At 40.9% G+C, this 23,958-nt stretch overlaps 1 protein-coding gene across 4 annotated transcripts; it reads right to left on the bottom strand.

The window, feature by feature from the left end:
• Positions 1–1,255: 1,255 nt before the first annotated feature.
• chd8 (chromodomain helicase DNA binding protein 8) lies at positions 1,256–22,009 on the bottom strand. 4 transcript variants are annotated; one of them, XM_028472116.1, is made up of 40 exons: positions 21,899–22,009; positions 18,260–19,038; positions 18,041–18,178; positions 17,632–17,931; positions 16,065–16,178; positions 15,476–15,963; positions 15,277–15,388; positions 14,096–14,302; positions 13,892–13,960; positions 13,735–13,790; positions 13,534–13,651; positions 13,359–13,442; positions 13,069–13,206; positions 12,417–12,538; positions 11,143–11,386; positions 10,885–11,061; positions 10,635–10,778; positions 10,429–10,527; positions 9,665–9,824; positions 9,338–9,548; positions 9,058–9,253; positions 8,759–8,929; positions 8,341–8,631; positions 7,904–8,124; positions 7,623–7,825; positions 7,380–7,536; positions 7,209–7,298; positions 7,024–7,127; positions 6,798–6,921; positions 6,620–6,695; positions 6,260–6,531; positions 5,874–6,100; positions 4,394–5,038; positions 3,768–3,871; positions 3,470–3,682; positions 3,301–3,396; positions 3,110–3,220; positions 2,914–3,015; positions 2,500–2,604; positions 2,019–2,402 (listed from the first exon to the last, which is right to left on the bottom strand). In XM_028472116.1, the coding sequence occupies exons 2-40, from the start codon at positions 18,947–18,949 to the stop codon at positions 2,019–2,021; spliced, it is 7,563 nt and encodes a 2,520-aa protein (XP_028327917.1). In that variant the 5' UTR covers positions 18,950–19,038; positions 21,899–22,009. The 4 variants fall into 4 exon arrangements, with proteins under 4 accessions (XP_028327915.1, XP_028327916.1, XP_028327917.1 ...); XM_028472117.1 differs by having other exon boundaries at positions 18,041–18,175; XM_028472114.1 differs by having other exon boundaries at positions 1,256–2,402; positions 18,041–19,038.
• Between the last annotated feature and the right edge of the window lie 1,949 nt (positions 22,010–23,958).

Here is a 23,958-nt window from a genome sequence, read left to right as displayed (position 1 = left end):
ATACTTTCTTAATGCCTCTTCATAAATATTATAAAGAAAGTTTGTCTGCAAAAAACATTGTCTAAGTAAAGTATGTTCAGCTATGGCAATTTTGTAGCAAAAAAATGACTCAAGGTCATCAAACTCATTTTAGTTCTGTGTTCTAGATTTCCACGTATAAATGAATTATAAAATATTTACGGCACTGATAATATCAAAGCAATAAGTGATGATATCAGTCCCAGCAGGATGTTTACTTTCAAATAATTTGATTTAATGACCACATTTTTGTGATTTGGGCAAATTCTGTGGACAAATTTGGAGAAAACTGCAGGATTTGGGAGACGTGAAGAGTTCTTATAACAATTTGAGGAAAAAAAAACAACTGCCATCATGTGATATAAGCATGAGGAAAATGTGAGCCCGGCAAATATTGTGGAGTTTCATTGAATTTGTGTATTATTTTGGAGATATCTAGGTGAGATATGTACAACTGAATTAGTTGGTAATTTACACAATAATTCACAGTTTCTCTGACTTTTTTGCTTTCTGCTGCAAAAGAAAGTAAAAATTACAGTAAAAACACAGAACATTGTGTAAATGAAACTCATCAATATTTACAGAGGCTGCCTCAGTTTTTCCAGTGCTTATATCTCATGATCGCAGTCAGTCCTAATGTTAGACAGTTTAAAAAACTCAAAATTCTTACAAAATCCTTCAGTTTTTCTCAAATGATGACATCATTTTTCCCTTAACTAAATAGTAATTGGTCACAAAATCTAGAACATTTAAAGTAAAGATCCTGTTGGGGCTGATATCTCTCATTTATTGCTTGCATATCATTGGTTTCTTACACATTTTGTATTTTATGTATAGATAGAACTATAAACTAGGGCAAAAATAATGTTGAAATGACTTGTTTTTCTGCATAAAGTATTTGGCTCACTTCAAATTAAACTACTCTATATTTGGCCCCTTAACTAAAACCAGTTTAACACCCCTGCTCTAAAGGGCTGGATTTGGTCCCCGGACCTTGAGTTTGACACATGTGCTGTAAACTGTTGTTGTATATAGTAATAACCTTAAAGTGTGGTTTTTGTGTGGCATTATAAGCACATTCAACCTTCTCTGGCAGGATATCACTGGCTGTATTTAGCAGCTATGTCCCATAATGAAAGTGTCAAAACTCACAGTTTCAATATGACAGAATATACAAAAAAACTGTAAACCCAATTTTTCCTAAAATATGCTCAGTGAAAACTGCAACACACAAACATGCTTTCACTTTAGGTTGTAATTGATATCACAGATACAGCCAGATCATAGAACAAATGTAACTCATTGCCATCATCTTTGCACCGTGGTACAGGTTCACCACTGACTGGCTCTACAATGATGCAGTCCTCCTCCTAATTCTGCTTCAGTAACTAACACAGCACTTCCCCTCGCCCTCCCTCACATGCCCCCCCCCCCAAATTGAAAACACCAAAAGTACATCCACCCACTGCATCCCGACTTAGTTCACAGACTCATCCGGACAGAAGAGACAAGCGTGGGGGTGGGGGGTAGGGGGCAGTTGGGTCTGGCTCTGCTGAGTGAGCATGTGTTCATCTTCATGTAGCAGAAGAAGACCAGCTTTGAGGTTTTCAGATAAAAGAGAATCTGTACAGCAGGAGTCCCCTTTTGGTCACGGTAGGGAATGTGATGATGGGGGGTGGGTGGGTGGGTATGGGGTTCGGAAGAGGAGAGTGATGTGATCGACGAGGAATTAAAGTTCAGCTCTGTCATTTCTCAGAAGTTAGAAAGAAAAATCCAGGGACATGAAATATAATTATAAGAATGAAAACATATTTGGGTGCAAACCTGCTCCGTAAATCAGACCAAAAAACAAAACAAAAACAAAAATCCTATAAAAGAATAAAAGTAGCAACACAAAAACATATTTTTTCTTACATAATGGTAAATATAACTCATGACATGAGGACTACGATGATTTCATCTTTGAAAAGGGGACTAAATCAGTTCCAGGCCTGGTTCAGTCAATCCTCTGAGCTGGATGAGGAATCAGAGTCTTTCTGCGCTAGGATGACGTCATCCAACAGCGCCTCTTGATCCGAGCTGTCATAGTCACCTTGGGATAGGCTGTCATTGCCTCCCAGTTTAACACCAAAGTCCGGACTGAGGAAGTGATGGGAGGCCTCCAGTTCTTCCTCGTCCATCATGTAAGCACCGTCTGACACCAGAGTCTCCTCCTCTACTCCGTCCAAGGTGGGCTCTTCAGGTGTGGCCTCTGGAGTGTGGTGAAGAAGGTGATGATGATGGTGGTGGTGGTGGTGATGGTGGTGATGACGGCGGCGACTTTTCTTGGGGATCTCAGAGTGATCGGTTAACAGTCTGTGGAAGAGAATCTCTGGCAGAAAACCCTGGAAGACAACAGGACCAAATTAAAATTAGTCTCAGTTCTAATATTGTAGTTGTTTAACAACAGTCACACTTTGCACTGTTTTTATTTTCACGTACAGAGTTTCTCACTGTTTCGGACCAATCAGGTGCTACAGCACAGTCATGATTCTCCTCTAGATATTCTCTCAGGTCCTGCAGCATTGGACAGAAAGCAGCTCCAACCTGAGAGTCACATTTCAAAAGTTTTTTAGAATCCAGGGTGCGTTTTCTACACATCTGTAATCTCGAGATTCTAGCATAATCATCCTGATTTTAGAAATTATCTGAAGCATAGAAAAGTTAAAATTAATAACAGTAGTTGTCTATATTAACCTTAATTAGCATTTTTGGTAAGTTTAATAGCTAGTAAAGTCATTTAAAAAGGGAAAGATGATGAAACAGAAAGGAAACGTAATATAACTTAACTTGTAACGGAAATGGGATCTTGGGAATTTTAAAACGGACACATCCAAATGACCAATGGCATCCTACCTTCTTTCCTGTCCTCATGTTGATGAGTTTGACCTTCTCATTGCCTGTCAGGGGTTTATCTGCCCTCCTCTTTCTCTTTCTCTTACTCCTGTTTACAAGAAGCTGAGGAAACAAGAAAACGCATTATTGTAAAAACAAACCAGCAACAATCTCACAATCAGTCTGAGGACAATGAATGCAAAATTCCTAATTTTACCTCCAACATGTCGCCCTCCACCTCATATTCTGGATTCTCTTTAAGCCAAGTGGGAAGATCCCTGCGCCGAGGAATACGATCCAATGGATCCAGTCCATCGTGGTCTAACAACTGAGAGTATTTATATTAATTAGTTGACAAATTTGAAACCATGTTGGAGAAAAAGACGATTAAAGTTTGAGAGTGTTTACATCTTGGACTTTGCGTTTTTTGCGACTGCTGCTCTCTCCACTGGACCCATTTGGTATTAGAGCCTGCTTTGAGAACGTGAGCTTTAGACCCTCCTCCTGATAGTAACGAAAACACGTCAGCTAAAGTTGAAAAGAAAGCTTTGATATTTACATTTGTATCGTTTTCTACCTTGAGGAGTTTTACTGTAAACTCTCCATCCTCTCCCTCTACACCAGGCATAACACTGGGTTTACGGATCACTCCTGCGTAAGAAAGATCATCCCCCATTGCCTCAGAGTTTGAAAAGAGCTGAGCCTCAGGCACGTAGCGCCGACCTGTGGGCCACTGGCCCGTTACGATAAGAGTACAAAGACTGTCCAGGCGGTTGATCAACACACGATCCTAGGACACAAGAGAAAAGACACGTTAAACAATAAAAATAAAGGCAATACAAGATTACAGTTTCTATAAAACCCTGAACATGCACCTTTGGCCAGTCAACCCTGAGAGGATCAGGAGGAGGGAGGCCGTCCTGAGACGCCGTCATCGACAGTAAACTATTGTCTTCTTCCACGTCATTAACCTTCATGCCTGTTAGGAGGTAGAAGAAAAGAAGAAACTTTAAAAATATGGACTAAAAAACTAGTGATGCACCAAAATTACGGTCACCAAAAGTACATTTTCGGTTTTCGGCCGGGACACTTTTCTCACCGAAACGAGTCTCCAAGAACATGCTTGGAAAATAAATAAACTAAGAAGCTAAATTTCATCAAGAACTTCAATGCACTTTGTGTCTTAACAAGAAAACTCATTTAATTTGACTCTCTTTTAGCAGATCAGTCACTTCTAGGCCTGTACATTATTATCTAATGTATGAGTGGGGTCAAGTTAAACATTTTAGTATTTTATTTTATATTGTGCATTGTTGGAATGTCAGTGCTAAAAAATATTTTCATATTTTCAATTGATTTATTCTTTGAAGCATTAATATTAATTCATACAATTGCAATGTTTTAATTTTGGTGTGTCGGTTTTCTGCCAAATATGTTCATTTTGGTGCATCCCAATGGAAAACCAAACCCTTCAACATTTGTTTTTCCATCACAAACTGACTTCGTTCTCCTTCATCCTCGCTGCTGTCATCACTGCTTCCTGATCGCCCGGAGGAAGAAGAACCTGAATCAGAATCTGAATCCGAGTCTGAAGCTCCGTCAGCTTTCCTTCTTTCTCCTCCTTCCCGGCTCCTCTTGAAGTCCCAGGCTTGACTGTGCATTTTGTCATCATGGTGACTTAACGGAGTGCTCTGCAAGTCCACCCCAAGTTCACCACCAAGCAACCGAGCGCTCTCATCCACTCCTTCCTCCTTCACTCCTAGTAGGTCGTCAGTCCTGGATTGGTTGACCATCACATACTGTACTGGCTGAGGTGGGGGAGGGGGAGGTGGCGGTCGAGACTGCTGGGTCTGGATGAACTCGTCCCGGGCCTGAGTGAAAGAAAACTGTGTGTCTGGGAAGATTGAGAGCTCTGTTCTGCTGACGCCGTGCACAGAGGCCGCGAGCATCAGCTGACGGTCGTGGTCCGGTAAACTCCACCAGGCGGGCAGTTCGGAGGTATATGGAGCCAGAGGTAGACGTTCCTCCAAACAGGGGTGAGGGAGCACGCGCTCACGGAGGCGACGCAACAGGCTAATACGGTAAAGGGTCCGGGAAGCACGTTCCTCTGTGATGGGGGCCACCATCTGTGTGCTCTCAGGAGGATCTGTGGAAAACGCAAACAGCAGAAATATAAGCATTATGTAGACAACATTACACTTGAACACATTATAACTCAGTCCTGAGACAGGACAGTTCATGGATTTGACAAAAGCATAAAGCATTTGTTGCAATGACTTTTTGAAAGCCACAATAGTTTTAGAGTCATTTAAAATAGAATGTGTCACTCTCTTTCCAAAGAAGCATCATGATACTAGGTTTAAAAAAGTGCTCAGCAAAAGTACAAAGATGGCTTGACTAGGGTTGGGCATCGAGCATCGATTTGTCCCAGGACTAACTTTCCGATTCTCCCAGAATTGTTAAATAATTTTAATTTCGATTCCTGCTTTCGATGCCCAGTCCACCGAATACCAACAAAGAAGAATCCACCATAAGTGTTACTCTCTGTGAGTTCAGGAAGTAAAAAGTTCATAGGATTAAAATTCATGGAGAGGTTCAGACTATTTGACCAAGAAAGACCTCTGGTTAGCGACCTCATTTAAAACATGTAAGCTTTTCGACCATGCTTCTTAAAAGAATTGGAATCGGAAATAGTTAAGAATATGAATCGAAACGAAGAATCTGAATTGTTCAGATTCAAACGATGCCTAACCCTAGGCTTGACATAGTCCATAACCAGCAACCTAATTTTTAAAATCTTCCACAAAAAAATACTTCACTTCTGTTTCAGTGATGCCATGAGCGCTTATGTGCGTGTTCTTTTTGTTTTAATAAAAAAAGTTTAAAATATTGACGTAAGTATGGCATCAGAACACACTGTAAACTAGTACAACAGCTAAAAATGGATGAAAAAATCGACCACACCGAAAGATGCATCTTACCGTCATGGCCTGGTCGGAGGTGGCAAACCCTCCTGCACATGGAGACAAAGGAGCGAAAGTATCGACTGAGGCTCTCGTCTGTTTTTTTGTCCAGACGAGCGAAAGTGCGGAATCGTGTCCAGTCAAACTCTGGGGTTCCTTCGGGAAGTCCAGGCTCCTTCTTAATCTTCTCCACCCCGAAAGTGGAAACAACTCGATAGAAGTCGCTTTCTTCCCTTCTTGTCCACCTACACAAGGAACAGAATTTTGGATTACATTTTAAATACATTTTTGTCACAATAATTCATATTTTAAACATTTTGAAAAGCTTACAGGATCAAATTTGATAATATCTCAAAACTATTTCTAAGTCAAAGAAGTGATAAAGTTTCTGTCCTGCATCATACCTTTGCTGTCGCTCCTGCCGTGCGATTTCCTTCAGTTTGCTGGCCTGCTCACATCGCCTCCGCCTGCGGTCGCCCTTTGCCTCGGCTTCGATCTTAAGCTGCTCCTGCCTGTAGCTACGTTGGAAAGCTGTGATGAGGCGCCTTAATCGAGCTGTGAGCGACGAGCCCGAGGGCCAGTCACCTCCAACGCTCTGAATGGAAAGACTTTCTGTAATTAGTGGTCCCGCTTTGTCGTCCACAGACAGCTCACAGTCCACATTAATGGAATCAGGCTAGAGGAAAAAGAAAGATTTAGGGACATGCATCAGCCGAGGCTAATTAAAAACATTCAGAATGTGAAGACTTTGCTCAAACTTGTACCTCCTCAAAAAGGTCTTTGGTCTGCCTTGACGCAGGCTTGAACTCTGGATCCTCCGAGTATTTATCATATTCAGTGCTACACAATGGAGAAACAAATAGAAAAGATCAGACGTGTCTCGGCTGAATCTGCTCTAATTAACAAACAAGTGTAAAAGCTTTCAAACAGATAAAAACTTACTCCTCTCCTATTTCCCCATCAGCCGTTTGCTGCTCAGCATCAATGGCCTTGTCATCAGGTCGACCAGCTCTCTCAAGGAAGCAAAGGCAGGGATCAGCACGCATAGTGGTGTACATCTCATAACCTGGTCACGAATTAAGAAAAGCAGCGTCAATACGAATACCCCAAAGCAACAACTAACATGGAAGCCCCGAAAATTACAACATGTAAAAACAACCAAACCCACCATGTTTGAAAACGCCGGCAAGCAAAGAGCGATCTGCTACAGTGTCCCACCACCTGGTAGGAACCTCTTGCTGCTCCAACTCAGGCATCCATATGTCAACATCCCTGTTTGGGATTAAAAGGTGTGTTAGTATCACATCACAGTGAACATCTCTGTAGAGTTCTGATTGTGCAAGCATTCTTTACCTGATGTCAGCTCCATTCAGGACTGTTGCGGCATGTTCCCCTATCACTTCCTGTTTTAGGTAGTAGAGCATGCGTACTCTCAGCAACACCCTGAGAGAAAAGTTACAATTAAAATCCAAAAAATGATGACAAACACACACTAGCACATATGGCTGAATGGAGTTCACTGACTTGTTGCACTGGTGTTTGAGATGTTTGCGGTAGCTGTCGTCCAGCAGCAGAGTGTCAGGGTTGTATTTGCGGATCCACTCCACCTTCTGGATATCAAACGTGCTCTGCGTCTTTACCCTCTTACCCTTCCTGCCTCTTGGGACAGGGATGGAGAGACCTGGGCAGGAAAATGAAAAGTGAAATATTTCTGCCGTTTTGTATTTTGGAAAAAGTTATTTTAAAAGTAGAAATTGACTCTTGTACCTGAGTGGTTGAGTAGTGTCTGCGGCTCTCTGCCATTCTCTGGTGGTGTGATGAGCTCCCATATGAAACTCTTGATGTTTTCGTCTCCACGATAGTGAATCAAACAAAACACCAGGATGACGCGGCATATCGTCTCCACGTCTCGCTCACTCAGGCGCCGCTTACACCTGGCGTGAGACAAGATGTCTCTCCAGCGACCCCAACTGTAGAGAAAATAAAACAATGAAGAAAAAACAAACATAAACCCTAACAAGACAATCGGCAAAGTAATAATTTTGTACCCGTAAACGAGGAGGTGTTTTTCAACCCGGAAACAATCCGTGCGACCATAACCTCCGCCGCTGTGTCGGTCAGCTCTTCGAGACGAGCGTGAGTGACGAGAATTGGCAGGTGGATATTCATCATCACTTTCCAGATCTGATAAGCCTCCGCCTTCACCCCGCAATGTGGAGAACTGACGCGTTTGCTTTCGGACTCTGGGAGTGTCGATGACGAGTGTGTTCTGTGAGAGGACAAACAATAAAATGCTACAGATTAAAAAATCTGTCCTGATAATAAATTGTCACACATTAAGAAAGATTTCAGCATTTGCATCTCATATTAATGATTTTTAACACGCTACTAACTATATGGACCGGACTTATTCACATGAAAACACTACAAAAAACTTAAAATGTTTGACAAAATTTCAGCATTATAAGTACAAGATGATTAATACCTTCCGATTGACAGTGTCCATGTCAATGTCGGCTTTTTTGGCCCACTTCTCCCAGAATTCTGGGTCGTCGAGTGCAATGTCATTTCGGTTCTCCGAGGCTACAAAGCTGGCTTTAGAGAATGTGGAGCCCTTGCCCTCGCTCTCGATGGTGATGGTTGTGGCTCTTCGCTGAAGAATCTGATCAATGTCCTCCTCACAGAATCGACTGCCCTCGTCGTTTTCATCCATGATGGCGGCGTAGGCTCCTTTCCTCAACAAGTCCTCAATCTCCTTCTTGGAGAACTGCTGAATCTGCAAAGAGAAATACAGAAAATAAAATACATAATGTAATCAATTGTTTAAAAAAAAAAAAAAAGTGATTCAGCAACCAAAACATTAAAGCACATTAAAGACATTTTACAGTAATGAGGTTTCTTACCCCGTTGACGCTGCTGTCTTTGTTGCCACTCATGCTTTGCAAGACAGCGCGGTCCAGACCAAGCTTTAGACTTGCTTTATCCAGCATTTCCCTCTCATAGGAATTCCTGGTGATGAGACGGTAGACTTTGACGGCCTTTGACTGGCCGATACGATGACAACGAGCTTGAGCCTGGAATGAGGCAAATACAAGTGTCAACAATTTAAATTGAAAGCTGCTTCAGTTCAAAGATTTCAGGATTTCAGCTTAAGTTTGTAGCAATTAAAGCAGAAAAAGCTACTGACTGATGAAAGTCATACCTGCAAGTCATTCTGTGGGTTCCAGTCTGAGTCAAAAATGACACAAGTGTCAGCAGCAGTGAGGTTAATACCCAGGCCACCAGCGCGGGTACACAGCAGGAAGACAAACCGGTCAGAGTCGGGTTTGCTGAAGCGATCGATGGCGGCCTGTCTTAAATTTCCACGCACTCTGCCATCAATTCGTTCGTAAAGGTATCTGTAAAGTGTTACGGTAATGTTACGGTTCATGCAATAAAAGTCATGCTGGGGTGAATTGGTTGGATATTTGTGCATGTCGTACCTCTTGTTGATGAGGTAGTCCTCCAAAATGTCTAAGCAGCGCACCATCTGGGAGAAGATCAGCACTTTGTGGCCGCCAGCCTTTAGACGAGGCAGCAACTTGTCCAACAGCACCAGCTTTCCAGCTGACCGGATCAGGGCTTGCAAATGGAAATCGGGGGCCTGGGGATCGTACACCTGCCGCAGCTCGGTTACGATCTTCTCCTCTGCGCCTTAACAATACAAAGATAAAAGAAGTTTTACTTTCAAAGACGCAGAGATAAGCCTTTGAAAAAGTACAAAGCAAAACGGGGACACAAATGAGCGAAATGGTAATTCATCATGTTACCATTGATGAGGTAGGGGTGGTTGCAACACTTGCGGAGCTCCATCATCGTGTTGAGCAGGTTTGGGACGTTGCTGTTGCTGTTTGCCCCTAAACTGAGGAAGCTGAAGTTTCTCTCCAAGATGGCTCGGTAGTACTTTTTTTGGACATCTGTCAACTCAACCTAAGAGTGCAGAAAAATCACAGATTTGTAACCTCATGGTAAACACAACCTTATTGTAATAATCTACTACAAGCCAGATAATGAGTAATGACCTTTTAAAAGTCACCTTACATCTCCGTTAAACATTTTAAACCTTTTAATTTAATTTATTTATTTGGCACACATTAAAGAAAAAAACAATATTAAAGGTGCAAGGAGGGAACGAAGCCCAAAGGGCTTTTATAAGAGTTCCACTCCTTTCAATAAACACAAACAATCTAATATAAGGGCTAACAAATAAAATGCACTTAATTAACCTTTGCTATAAAGAAAAATAACATAAACAAAGTACACAAAAAAACAATATCAAAAGACAATGAAAATGTTGAACAAAACTTATTTTAAAATCAAAAAAGAAATACAAAATTAAAACATATATACATACATACACCAATATACAAATTACATATTAAACGTGGATTGTAATCATGGTGTAAAGGCAAACAGTAAAGTGAGAGAGGTCATGAAGTAATTAACTGTAATGTAGGAGGACTTATAATAAGCAGTTCAACCTAAAAAGGCCAAAACATCTTAGACCTATTCAGTCAAACATTAGATAACTCACCTCGATGATGGTTTCCTGTTTGGGTGCCAAGTTTTTCTCGACATCTTCCTTCAGCCTTCGCAGCATCATGGGTTTTAAGATTGCTTGTAGCTTCTGAACCTTTAAGGTTGAAAACAAACCCGTTTGAGCTCGGCATGAAATATAGATGATCACCACTCTAATACTCTTAATAAACTCTATTAGTGCGGACTGTGTTTTGTCCATACCTGCTCCTCTGTTTTCAAGTCTCCAAAGTCTCTAAGAAATTCAATTTCCGAGGGGAACTGAGCAGGCTCCAGGAAATGAAGAAGACTGAAAAGTTCTTCCACGGTGTTTTGAAGAGGAGTACCAGTCAACAACACTTTGTGTTCCTAAGAGATAACAATGACACGAGAAAAAAAAAGAAAGAACGAATAAAAGTCAGCAGTAGACAAAGGGAATTGTATACTGGAAATGCACCAGAAGTGGAAAACTCACCAGATCGAGCATCTTCAAGCTGTCTAAGAGCTTGCAGTTTCGATTTTTGAGACGATGAGCTTCATCAATGATCACACAACGCCAGGAGATCTCCCTCAGCTCAGGGCAGTCGGACAACACCATCTCAAAGGTTGTGATCAGGGCATCAAACTTATATGCACCTGGGATCAAATGCTCCTGCACACAAAGTAAATATTTAGATTTTCAAGCTCACACTGTCTTTGAACATTCAAGATTCTTCCTACAACCATATGGTACCTTCTCATCTTTGCAGTACATCTCATACTGCTGGATCATTTGCCGACTGGCCAGGCTGCCGTGGTAGACGATGGCGTTCATTTGGGTCCATGTGGAGAACTCTCTCTCCCAGTTGGTGATGGTGGAAAGTGGAGCAATAACTAGGAATGGGCTCTGAATGCCAGCAGCATAAATCTCTGACAGTAACGCAATGGATTGAATAGTTTTTCCAAGACCCATCTCATCTGCCAGGATACAGTTTTGCCTGAAAGATAAAAACCATCAAAACATCAGATTCAATTTAGGAAAGAACAAATAGTTAAATCAGGATTTTTATGGAAGTCATGACTGATGCTAGGATATAAACATCTCATTTAATTCCATTTTATTGTTGATACCTTCCTTTCAAGTGAGTGGACCAAATTATGCAACAAGTAATAAGATACTGGGTCTACAGTAGCTCTGAAAGCAGTGCTTTGAGGGAATCAAATATGACACTATTGTCAAAGGTATTTATTTATCAGCTGTTCTGTGCGTGTGAACTTAAGTGACATTTAATTCTTACTTCATTAAGGATTAATACAAGGTCTGCTTTAAAAGCTTTAACGCTTCTAGGAATTTTTTCTACAAGATTTATGCTTGTTTATGGGAACTGATGGACATTTATCTAAAAATGCATTCATTGGGCTCTGCTCCAATTCATCCCAAAGATACTTGATGGCAGGGGCGTCAAACTCATTTTAGTTTAAGGACCAAATACGGACCAGGAAAACAAACAATTGTGATGGGGAAAACAAACAATTTCAACAATAATGTGCCCTTCCAGTTATAAATCAGACATGTATAGAAGGCATTAACAAAATCAAAACAATAAGTGACAAATACTAAAACGTTCTTTGAGATATTTATTTTTTGACCAACTTCTATTTAAATTGGGGCGATTTCGTGGAATAATTTGAGAAAAATTGCAGGATTTTGGAAAAATTTAGAATTTTTTTAACAACAATTTAAAACTACACAATATATTCACGTTTTCTCTGTCATTTTCCCTTTCTCCAGCGGAACAGGAAAGGGCCTGTAGTAGCAAATTGTCCAAAATGTCTTTGCAAGCTGATGTATTAAAAATGTATTTCACCAAAATGAAGCGGTTGATCTTTAAAACAACTCCACATTTTGTACTGAAAAATGCATTCAAACATGCACTGCTCTCCTGGCAACCAATAAACACAGACTAAATGACGAAACGTGATTTTTCATGAATTGTGATGCGTAGGAAAATCAAACGCAGTAAATACCTGTTGTACCAGTTGAAGAGCAACCAGTTGACTCCTTCGAGCTGATACTCTCGGAGTACGTTGCCATTTTTGTACTCTCTGGTTTCCTCCAGCTTTTTCCAGGAAGTAGCAGGTGGACGAGGCTAATGGGAGGAGAGGGAAGAACAAGTTTTACAAAAAAAAAAATTCAAAATGCACCGATATATATATTGTGTTGATTAATTTTTGTTTTTAAATAACGCTACAAGTTAATAAAGAATAAAAGGGGGAAAAACTAAGAGGAAAAAATACAATCCGCGACAAAGCTGTGCGTGTTACCAGTCATCTTTGTGGCGACATAAGTACAATTCTTTTATAATAACTGTTTTCATCCGTGTTATATGTATGTGCTTTTATCTTGTGAATACTAATAGTGTCTTTGACTTTAAAATGAACTCCTGTATCTGAAATGAGGAATGATGATAATCATGTTAAAAGCTCAGGAATTTGCTGGTCATTGCAGCATGTAAATTTGTGTTAACTGGCTTTTTTTGTTCATCAAAATAAGATTTGAACGTGCACAATGATTTTTCTGAGGAAATGCAAACATTAAACATGTCTGCATTTAACAACAAGGTTGAACTTGTGAATGTATTAATTAATCAATTAATTAATATAAGTTCTTTTGACATACCGTTCTCTTCAGTCTCGGTTGCCTGTTTAGAATTTTGCTAAACTCCTCAACTTTGCCTTCATCGACATCTTCCTTAAGTTCCCAGGTTGCATCTTCATACGGCAAAGAGCACCACTTCACTAAGTAGTAGATGACAGGCTGAAAAAAAAATGAGAGAGAGACAAAAAAAGGGATTGATTATTTTCTGCTATGTGAGAAAAGAAGAAGCAGCATAACACAAGTTAGCACCATCCAGCTCATCCGTGGCCAATTAAAGAAAGGCAACTTCGTGACAACACTTCATCCCTCACCTCTCCGTTGTCCTTGTCGATGCTGTGGGAAACATCCAGGATTCTGTCTGCCTCGACGTAATCTGGGTTAAAAGGCTCCTCCTCCTGAAAATGAACAGAAAGAAAAGGCGTGATGAAATATTAAAATGACATTCGAACACCAGATAACTTCAGGGCTGCCCTTTGATCCACTGACCTCCTGGAAAAAGTGTCTCATCTGTGCGTGCTTAACCTTGAACCTTTTGATCTTCTGATGAATTCTCTTATCTTTTTCCAGCTGACTTAACGTTGCCCACTCACAGTGCATGTATGAACTGAAAAGAAAAGCGAGAAGTTCACAATCTGTTTGATTACACGAGTGCAAACGGTCTGCATCCAGATAATGACTCAGACTTACTAGTTCTTGTATTTCACAAAGAATTCCTCAATATTAGTGTACTGGCCATGTGAGATCTTGAAGAGAAGAACAGACATTCAGGTAAAATTGACTCTTAACAGAAATGTATGAGATCTATTATAATGATGCATGAAAAAAAAAAAAAAATCGCACTTACTTCCTTTTTGGCCAATCGCACCGAGAGTATTTTGTCTACAATTGCAGCATCCTCTTCACTTGGATTTTCCTACAATTTAAAAAAAAAAGTTGAGATCTTATACTACTTTGGTCATAAATGAAAATGTTAAAAATTATTAAAAAGAATTTTGCTATACTCTCTATAGTGTATGCCGGTTGTTGAAATGAAAGCTTTAATGCTCACCACAAAGAACTGCATGCTGGGTAATCCGTCGCCATCCAGTTCAATCTCCTGCTTCACCTGCGGCATCGGCAGACCACTGATGGAGGCCACAGCTGCCGCGGTTGTAGTGACATCAATGTCTTCTTGTTCATCCTCATCATCTGTTATTTTAATATCCAGGTCTTCTGTGTATTTCTTCCTCTTCACCACACGATTGGAGCGCCTCTTCTAGCCAGAAGAAAGAGTCAAGTTAGTTATGTTTATTTTCATTTTACAGTTGTAATGTATTCTTCTACATTTAATAACTAGGTTTACATTGTAATCGGAGTAATTCTTCTCAGTTAGAAATATCACATCCTTTTGTAATTGTAGGAGGAAACATTAGCACTTGAAACTCACAAAGCTTGGGTTTGAGGAAACAACTTTTTACATTTCTCTAGTTCAAAGCAGCACCACTAACTATTTAGCCAGATATGAGGTTCCCAAAAGATTAGCACATGAGGTATGTAGCTTAGAAAGATTTTAATTCAAACATTTAAATTGCTTTAATTTAAATCCAATGGATCCCAATTACATATTTACAGCTTTGGTTTCTTGCAAAACAACAGTGTCTGATTTTTCATACACTTGTAACTGCACTGAGGCTAAGAAATGTGAAACATCAAATGCAACAAAAGGAAAAAGATTGTGGTGTCACAAGTGTCACAATATTGCAGATTTAAAAACATAACTAAATATGGTGCAGACATGCAATTGTGCAGCTATTTTAGGGCATGCAGTTTGTGTTCAAGATGATTTATTATTTTTACAAGAAAAACTAGTTTTAAACACTGCATGCTGCCTGGTGACAAAAAATATATATAATTTGTCGAAGCAAAAACCTGCCTATCTGCAGGCTTTTGCAAATTACAGATTTTCATTATAAGGATGGCTCCTTATAAATAGCATATTTGAAAGGTAATTACACACGAGGTTCTGCACTTCATCTATCAGAATGAAAATTGGATTAGAAAACGTTATTCCCTGAAAAACCAATATATAGTATAAATATCACCAACGACATTTTCACACGAGCCTTCTAAATACTTTGACTCAAACCATTCAATCGACTGGACTATTGAACCAGTGTTAATGGTCTGACTTGTAAAAAGTTGACATGAAGAATTTTGCATATTTGTTGTGTCATTAATGTGGTCCTTTACCATAATCATGTCATCGTCCAGGGCAGCAGGTGAGGCAGGGCTGAGCTCGCCATCAGAGTGGTCCGAGGACGCGTTTCTTTTTCGTTTTTTTGTTCCCACTAGAGTAATAGTGCTGAAGGGGGAGAGGGTGCAGCAGTGAAAGATGAGCAGACAAAAAAAAAGTTACAATTAGGTCATTTAAACACTTCCAAACACTTACTTTGTCTTCATTTTGCTTTTGCTCTTGTTCCCAGCTCCAGGTGTGACGCCGCCTGAAGCCACCACAGTCGTCTTTAGTTTGCTCTTTTTGTCGCCGCCTCCTGCAGTCTTGAGTATTGCACTTCCACCGACGGGACTCTTCTTTTTGTTTCCTCCACCGGTGCTTTTTTTCTTGCCAGCGCCCACACCCAACACACCCACCATTTCCGGGGACACCTCTGAGCTTGGAAGTTCATCCTGGTTGAGGACTCGGGGTAAGTTCTTCTCACCTCGCGCTTTGGCCCGAGCTATGGCCTCAGCCACGATACGGTTAGCCTTTTCTTGCTTGCAAAGAATCTCCACCCGACGCACAGAGGAAGACTCTCCAGGGGCTTTTGTGATGCGTATGGCCTGAGACGTAGTGGTGGTCGTACCAGAGGGACCGGCTGTTGAAGAGTTGATGACCTTCACCACAGAGACGGTGCCACCAGCAGACGTAGCTGTGCCTGCCTGAATAGATCAAAAGGTTCTCTCAGTTCTAAAAAAAAATATATTACACTCTTGTCTAATGTGAACCAAAACATGTTAAGTTTAGACATGTGACGGTGTACCTGTGGTTGTAGAAGCATTTTGAGTGGAACTGCAACTCTCTGCCCCCCTTGTCCCTGGGATATCTGCAAAACCTGAGGGCTGCCAGTACCACCAGCTCCTGACACCAGCTGATACTGGAAGGAAAAAAGAAGCACAATACACCATTGCTTTGAATGAAAATACATTTTTAAAAAGGCAAAAAAAAAGAAGAATCAATAAATATGTGATGTGATGTTAAATTGTCCATTTTGCCAAAAGATGGTAGTAAGATGAGGTTTAACATTTGAGAGTGGCATGGGAGCTGTATCTCAGATATGGGAAGTAAGAAACTTTTTTTAGGCATCATCATAAGAGTTCCATTGAATCAGGGGGTGTTTCTGCTTTTTTAATACTAGACACCCTCATCGAAGGTGGCCAGCTACAGGGTGATCAAGCATGAACTTGCATCCCGTAACTGTTTTCCACTCTCTCCTACCTGCAGCTTTAGGTCACTTTACACTCTGTCTGTGCCTTTTGATCTTTTTCTCCCAAGGAAGTGTCTGCTCTTTGATCTCTTCCTTTGATGTTCTCTGTGGCTGGGTGAGTCCTTCACCGTCATTTCAGTGACATCAGTGCTGAAGCTCTGCGAACTGTTGTTTTGTTCCCATTGCTGTGCTTCAAACGACTAATTTGACTTGTTGCTTCATTCGCAAGTACTGGTCAAAGCAATTTCTTTGCCTCTGCTCTCTTAAACACCCTCTTTCTCCTTAATAAATTCTAAGCCCCATAAGTGTTATTATTCTTTTATTTTATTTTATACCCAGCCAATCATGAAAAGCCTGGTTGTTTCAATGACGCAGCCCACAGGACTATGCAAGGCGGGGGAGGGTCCTCTTCCCTGAGTCAACTATTCAAGCCTAAAGCTGATCGCATACCTTGACCTGGGAACATGTCCGCTTGATCCATATCCACAGGCTGCTTCTTTCAGACCAAATCAGGGGCTGATTTAATTGTCTGTCGCAGTGCCTGACCATGCACCCCAAGGGCTTGTAGCAGCCTAATGGTGGTGGAAGCCACAAAACTATTCACTTTTGACTTTATATTTGATGTCCCACAAGTGATTCTTAAATAAGCAATCAGACCTAATGAATACTTTAGACAAGGTTGATAAAAAAATCTGCTAACAAATTTTTCACGATGGTGAATACAAGCATGACCGTCTTACACAGACTTGACCAAAAGAATGCAGTAAGAGCTTAGATTGTGACTATCACAACGTCACACGCGTTTCACTTTAAATCTATTAAATTATTTACAATGCGAGGCAGCACTACAGCTTTTTTCAGACGTGTTACTTAATAGCTGCTAAAAAAAGATATACAGAGCATCAAAATATTGATTATGAATAACCAGAACAAATGTTTAACCTGCTACATTATAATATCAATAAAACAACAGCAGTATATTCTATAGGTTTGTTACACGGTGACATTTGGCTGAATAGTCATAAACAAATTCATTTAAAATTGTTCCAAAGACTGAATCTTGGCTAATAGGCAGGTGATTAATCAAGTCATTACTAATGATCATTAGTAATGTATTCCTCACCTTCACTCCTCCTTGCTGATTGGGTTGCTGCTGCACCTGCAGCTGAATAGTGAGGACTTTAGGTTGACCTCCAGCCTGGCCTGCAGCCCGAGCCTGGGTCAGAGCTGCTAGCTGGCTTCCCTGAAGAACCAGTTTGCCACCAGGGAGCTGACCCAGCACTAGTCTGGTCGGGGTCGTGGTTTGCTGCTGCTGGCCTTGTGCAGGTTGAATCTGTTGTACCTGTGACACATGCTGCTGGCCTGCAGCCCCGGTTTGAGAGGGCTGTTGAAGAACCAACGTGATGCGCTTTGCTTCACCACCCTGACATAAGAAACACAGAATGATATTTGTTATGGCAGGAGAAAATATCTGAATTGTGAACATGAAAATGCAGCTACTTTTAGATGAATACCAATCTCACAGTAGTTACCTGTGTTTGTGCCATTGCTGGCTGCAGCTGGATCTGTGTTGTCTGTCCTTGCGGGTGAACTTGAATCTGAGGTTGGACTTGGGTCTGGCCTTGAGCTATCTGCACTTGAAGAGGCTGGCCTTGCGTCGTCTGGACCTGCTGGGGCACGGAAGTGAACAACACTTGTTTGACTGGCCCGTTGGGCGTCTGCAGCAGCCTCTGCACTCCAGCAGCACCCACCTTGATTTGAGCTTGTCCTGGGTTCTGTTGGTTCAGGACGGCTCCACCCTGCACTATGGACATTCCTTGTTTGAGAGGAGTGCCAGACACCAAGCGAATGACCTTTCCGCCGGTCTGGCCAGTGGTCCCCGATACAGTGTGGAGCAACTGGGCTTGGCCCTGCGGCCCTTTGAGGATGACAATTTTACCGCCGGCCTGCTGCGTGATGGCAGCTAGCTGCTGTGGAGTGAGCTGGTGTGTTATCTGTGTCATATGCTGTGTGGTGGCAGTGGTGGTGGCTGGAGAAACAGTCATCGGTGAGCTTAGCAGAACAGCTCCGCTCGTGCTGATGTTGGTCTGGGTTTGAATCTGAGGTAAATTATCAGCAAGAGCAGCGGCAGGAGTGAGCGTTGTGGTGAGGGAAGGAGATGCTGCTATGGACATAGTCTGAGGGATCTCCATTAGCTGCTGCTGCGTGGAGATTTGAACATGGGTAGTGTCCGGGACGACAGGTGCTGCTACAGGGATGCCGAAGCCCGTGTTAACTGTGAGTTCTGGGCCAGGCTCGGAGGGTGAATCGACCTGACCCAGGGCCAGCTTCAGCGCTTCCTCCACAGGGTCTGAAGAGCCCTGAGAGTAAGAGTCATCTGGCAATGCGTCCAGGTTAAAAAGAGGTGTGTCCTCAAAAAGGTCCATAATAGGGTCTGCCATCTTGCCCAAGACGGGCAATGGGTAGAAGAAACTCAGAGAAGAAGGCTAAATGGATGTTGTCCAATTCTTCAAAACCTTTCGATAAACAGCTGGAGAAAAAGAGGCATACGTCAACAGTAGTTTAAAGAAATTTTATGCAACTCAATCACATTGAAGAAGCTATATTTAATCACTTTATGTATATCAATTTTAGTCCATTAAATACCTATAATAGAATTATCTCACAGGGGATAAAGTGCATATAGCTGTACACTAACATGGCCCCTAAATCAAAGGTTGCCCAAGTTAAGACCCTGTGTATATTTATGTGCTTTGAAATCCAACGTATACTCAATGAAAACTGAGCCCTCCAGTTTCAAATTTCCCCAAATTCTCTTTAAGTTGTACCCAGTTCTGTTTTATATGCTTTCCCTAATTGGAAGTAATTACTAAGGAAGTACATGCCCCAAAATATGCCAAAAAAAAATCTTAATCGGAATTATTTAATTTGAATCTTGTAAATATTTTTTTTATTTAACATGGTGGGGGGGGGGGGGGGGGGGGGGGGGAGTCGATTCATATAAGAATCGCGATTCTAATCATCTACAATTCTAAATCAATTCATAAGCTTCAAAAATCTTTTTTTTTTAAATTACAAGTCCAACAATACAAGTAGAAACACACAACCAAAACAAAAACAGACAAAGTACAGGATGAAAGCAGTTATACAATTCTTGTAGTCACTGAGAGTTGAAACTTACTTCTGGAAGAAAGGGGCAGCTGGCCTAAGCTTTTATTTTGGCAACTTCATTTATGCAAGTTTTTATTTGTTTAGCATGTGATTACATCATTGGAATCAGTTTATTTAAAATTATCTCATACAAACTACTGTTTTGATGCCATAATTTGCCTTAACACGCTATGCATTTTATGTCAAGAATCGGTTGAATTGAGAAGTCGAAACAGTCCACTCAAATCTTGCAAGATCGAGGATCGAGCAGAACTGTGCAGTGCCGCAAGATTTCACACTATCAATGCCAAAATCTGTTTGTTTATGCTTGGGATGTTGGTATGAAGAAACCTGTGCACACGTCGACAGCTTTCTAGTCAATTGCCAAAGGTATTACGTCACAAAAAAAGAAAAAAACGTCATGCATCTTGTTTTAAATGCAAGTGTGATACATATGTGTAATGTAAAACATCAGATTAAAACAGCCACAACAACACAAGTGTTTTTAAACCACAACTGGTAAGGAAATATACAATCTGAGACATTTAAAGTGAGTGTATTGGAGGTATTTAGGTTTATAAAAACCTTAATGTGAGCCTATCTGCTTGCATGTAAAGAATTAGTCAGAGCTTCACTGCTCTGTATGCTATTTATTTAGTAGGTGGATGTCCCCAACTTCCATCTTCCAGTCTAATCACCTGGTTGCAAAATGTAAAGCCTGAAAATTTTATTATACGGAGCAAAACAGTACTTCTGATGACTTGATTTAGAATTGTATTGTTTATTTTGTTGCCTTTTGCATGGTGTCCATAGTTTAATGTTTATTTTAGGCAGTGGCTATCCGTACGATTGCCGTATCAATATACCGACATTGTATCCGTACGCAGCACCCCTCATTGGCCAGTTTAGTCACGTGACTAAAACTAAACCTAAGACGATACATACGTGTACTTCGGTAAACGTACAAATAGCACCGGGGGTTGTCCGTACGGCAACCGTACGAATAGACACTATCCTAATTTTATGATGTTGCTACTGCCTTCTCTGCCTGTTGTACTGTTTATTGTCCAGTGCTTTTAAAAAAAAAAAAAAAAAAAAAAATTGGAAATGCCACACACTGATTCCAATGGTCATTGGTTTGGTTTTAGTGTGGTTTGCGTCATTTGATTCTTGGTCTGCAGGGGATGTTTTCAGAGGTTATTAAACGCACTCAATTTTATTGACAACAATGTCTGGCCCTTGCAGAATATTTTTTGCTTTGATTGAATAATGTAAAAGATCAGTCGATGAGGAAACACGAGTTAGTTTACGCCTTCGGAACAATACCCATTTAACAGGAAACTATGATTCATCTGTGTGATATTTTCTCAAAACATTTGGGTTAAGGATACATTTCAATGTCTCTACATTTAGCTGATGATTTATTATTGCTAATTTTTCCTGAAAATGTAAACACCCAAAAAAGATTTTTTCTTTTTTAATGTTAATAAAAAGCACAAAACAAGTGATGGAAAGATGTACGAAGTGTAATAAAAAAAACAATAAAAACATAAACACGTGCCTATCTTAGCAGCTGTTGTGCATCATTTGAATGTATTGGTAAAATTAGGGACGGTTGTAAGTAATGAAGCTTAAGAAGAGAATGAAATAGAGCCAAAGGTTACATTCGCATGGAAAAGAGACATTTCAATGTGGACATGCATGTGGTGTTAAAGTGTACATAATGGTCACATATGGTTTCAGAGAGGGGTCTAACATGTCTTATAGATGACACAGAGCAGAGTGATGAACAATGTGAAAGAAGTGTATGAAACTCGTGGTGAGGGTGAGGATGGTACTGATGCTGGGGCAGGCAGGATGCTCTCCTCTCAGCTCCCACTGAACCCTGGGGTTAGCATTAGCTACCACCACCACTAAAGTGTGCCGACGACTAAAAGCCAATGTAGCCCCGCACACACATTCTCACCCACTCTACACACTGCGTTTGGTGGCTCCACGGCCTCCCAGGTCACTTAACAAGGTTCGCTGAATGTACCGGACTCCATCAAACTCGTCAACAAACCGGACCAAACCAAAGCAACGTGCCACAATAACCACTGCCCGACAACGTTAGGACACGGGTTAGGCCGCAATGCTGTTTCCTCGCTCCTGCGCCTGTTTTACAGTGAAAATGCCCGATAATTACGGTCCCATCCACTACCCTGACTCACTCAGTGATCATTTCGGGGCGCTAAATTTACCTTTCCGTCGACACACATGGCTTTCTCCGTCTCACAACACTGTACTGCTACAGGAAACGACCAGCGAAGAGCAGGAACTAACATTCTTACCACAGACAGCAACACGGCTTGCCTCTCCGAGGGTCCTCGACGCTGATTGGCTCTTTGCCGCAGGAGCCGGTAACGTCTGCTTCGCTGATTCGTGAAACGCGATGCCACTCACAAGAGAGGCCGTTTGTAGGCGGGAACAAGGAATTGGCGTTAGGTTGAGAAGACAATAAATGCGGCCTAGCTCGGCTGGTTTGACTGGCCGCTCCGCGAAGGAACCTTTTTGACTGGTTATTCTAATTATAAAGCAGAAAATCCAAAGATAAAATGCGGTGTGTTTAGTGATCGTGCAGTCCTAATGAACTGCACCGTCATCTGAGCTGTTTGTGATGTATTAGTGTCATCACAGAGGCCTAAGCTCACACAGCAAGCCCTCGTCAACAAAATGAATGGAAACCTGTTGTAATTTGTCCCTGGCGCTTTCTAAAATCACATATCAACGCACGATATACCACTTTAAATCGGCTCTGACTGTTTTATCAATATGTAAGCTCGGTACATAAGCTTTTTATTGGCTTTTGGTACAACGCTCCGGGTCTTGTGACGCTAGATAAAGGTCCATGTGGGCGAGTTTTAGCGCCACCTAGAGGCTTTAAACAATAAAGCAATTGATCGTGTTTCATACATTTCCTCCCCTCACTTTTAATTTTTTTTTTTTTTTTTTTTTTTTTTAATATTATGCTATAACAATACGTGTACACAATCTGGCACTTGCTGAAGAAGTGAACATAAAGAAAAGAAAAAGAAAATGTATAAGCTAAATACAGATAGAACTGGGAAAAGGCAGAGGTTTGGGGGTATTGTAATGTTTATATGCAATTTTGACGGTTAAATGTATTTATTTTTTAAATACTCATTTGTACAATGTTCTTGTTTAATTTTTATTTTTTATCTCTTATTTTTTCCTGCTCTGTGCTCTTTCTCATGTCGTTTTGGTTGTTGAACTGGTGGTGTATTTAGTTCATGTTTGTAAATGTTGTGCATTGATGTATTACTGAGTACGTTGCACGTTATATTGTTTGTGAATAATAATTGAAAAAAAAAATAAAAAATACAAACAAAAAAAACTTTGTGTCACGGCCACGGGGCATGCGCACAGTGTGGTCATTGCAGATACAAAACATCATCTACAAACTAATGCTTTTTGTTTTTGCAAATAAGAAACCAATTCAGCATGTTTGACACATACAAAGAAAAGTGTCTTCAATTACAAAAAATATGAATGAATAATTCAAGAACAAATTAAATCATTCAAGCACAAAACAAGACATTTGTGCGTGAATTTCTACTATTTCTAAAGATAGATTCTACTACAAACACAACAGTGATAGATAAGGAAGTTTCAATGGCAGTGATGACAACAGCTTTCATACAAGTGCGGTTGTGGAAATGAGCTCCACAACAAATGAACCAATGGCAATTTTTGCCTGAAGGCACAAAACCACCACCAGACATTACATCCCAATTCATTATAAAGTCTATAACTACAACTCAACAGTTCACTGAACAGTTGAACATTAGGCTGAATAATAGTGAAGACAGTTTTAAAGAGCCATTAGATGAGGAGACTGATAGGGACTGCGGTGAGACAGATAATGTGAATACATCACCATTAATAGACGAGTATTCGGACAGAGATTTGACACCAGAAAAAATGTCTCAAAATCTTTGCGCGCTTAGAGAGCGGGAAACATCGTTGAAAACCTGGGGTTTGATGCCTCAGCGTTGCAAATTTCAGATACATGGGCAAGCAGACATATGTGTTATCAGCAGATAACTCACTCTGTTAGAGAAATTACTGGGGTAAAGGGTCCGGTTTTTAGTGAAAATTCCAACTCCAAGCACGTGGGATTCAATTTCACAGTCAATACTTGAACCTTTGCTGGCCTATTGCCAATCACAATTGGTGGCATGGCTGCGGGTTTTTACAAAGCAAAAGCAATACTGATAATTTGGCGGCAATAGCTGATCGC

This window comes from Gouania willdenowi, chromosome 17, assembly GCF_900634775.1.
Source record: "Gouania willdenowi chromosome 17, fGouWil2.1, whole genome shotgun sequence".
Lineage (NCBI taxonomy): Eukaryota > Metazoa > Chordata > Actinopteri > Blenniiformes > Gobiesocidae > Gouania > Gouania willdenowi.
This window is presented reverse-complemented; position numbering and strand designations above follow the sequence as displayed.

Excerpts from the sequence above, each read along its gene's own strand:
- chd8 (XM_028472114.1), bottom strand. The coding sequence starts at position 18,949 with ATGGCAGACCCTATTATGGACCTTTTTGAGGACACACCTCTTTTTAAC. Across the intron at positions 14,303-15,276 it reads TGGACGATGACATGATTATG|AAGAGGCGCTCCAATCGTGT; the intron begins GTAAAGGACCAC and ends TCTTCTGGCTAG. Across the intron at positions 3,397-3,469 it reads TTACAGTAAAACTCCTCAAG|GAGGAGGGTCTAAAGCTCAC; the intron begins GTAGAAAACGAT and ends CGTTACTATCAG.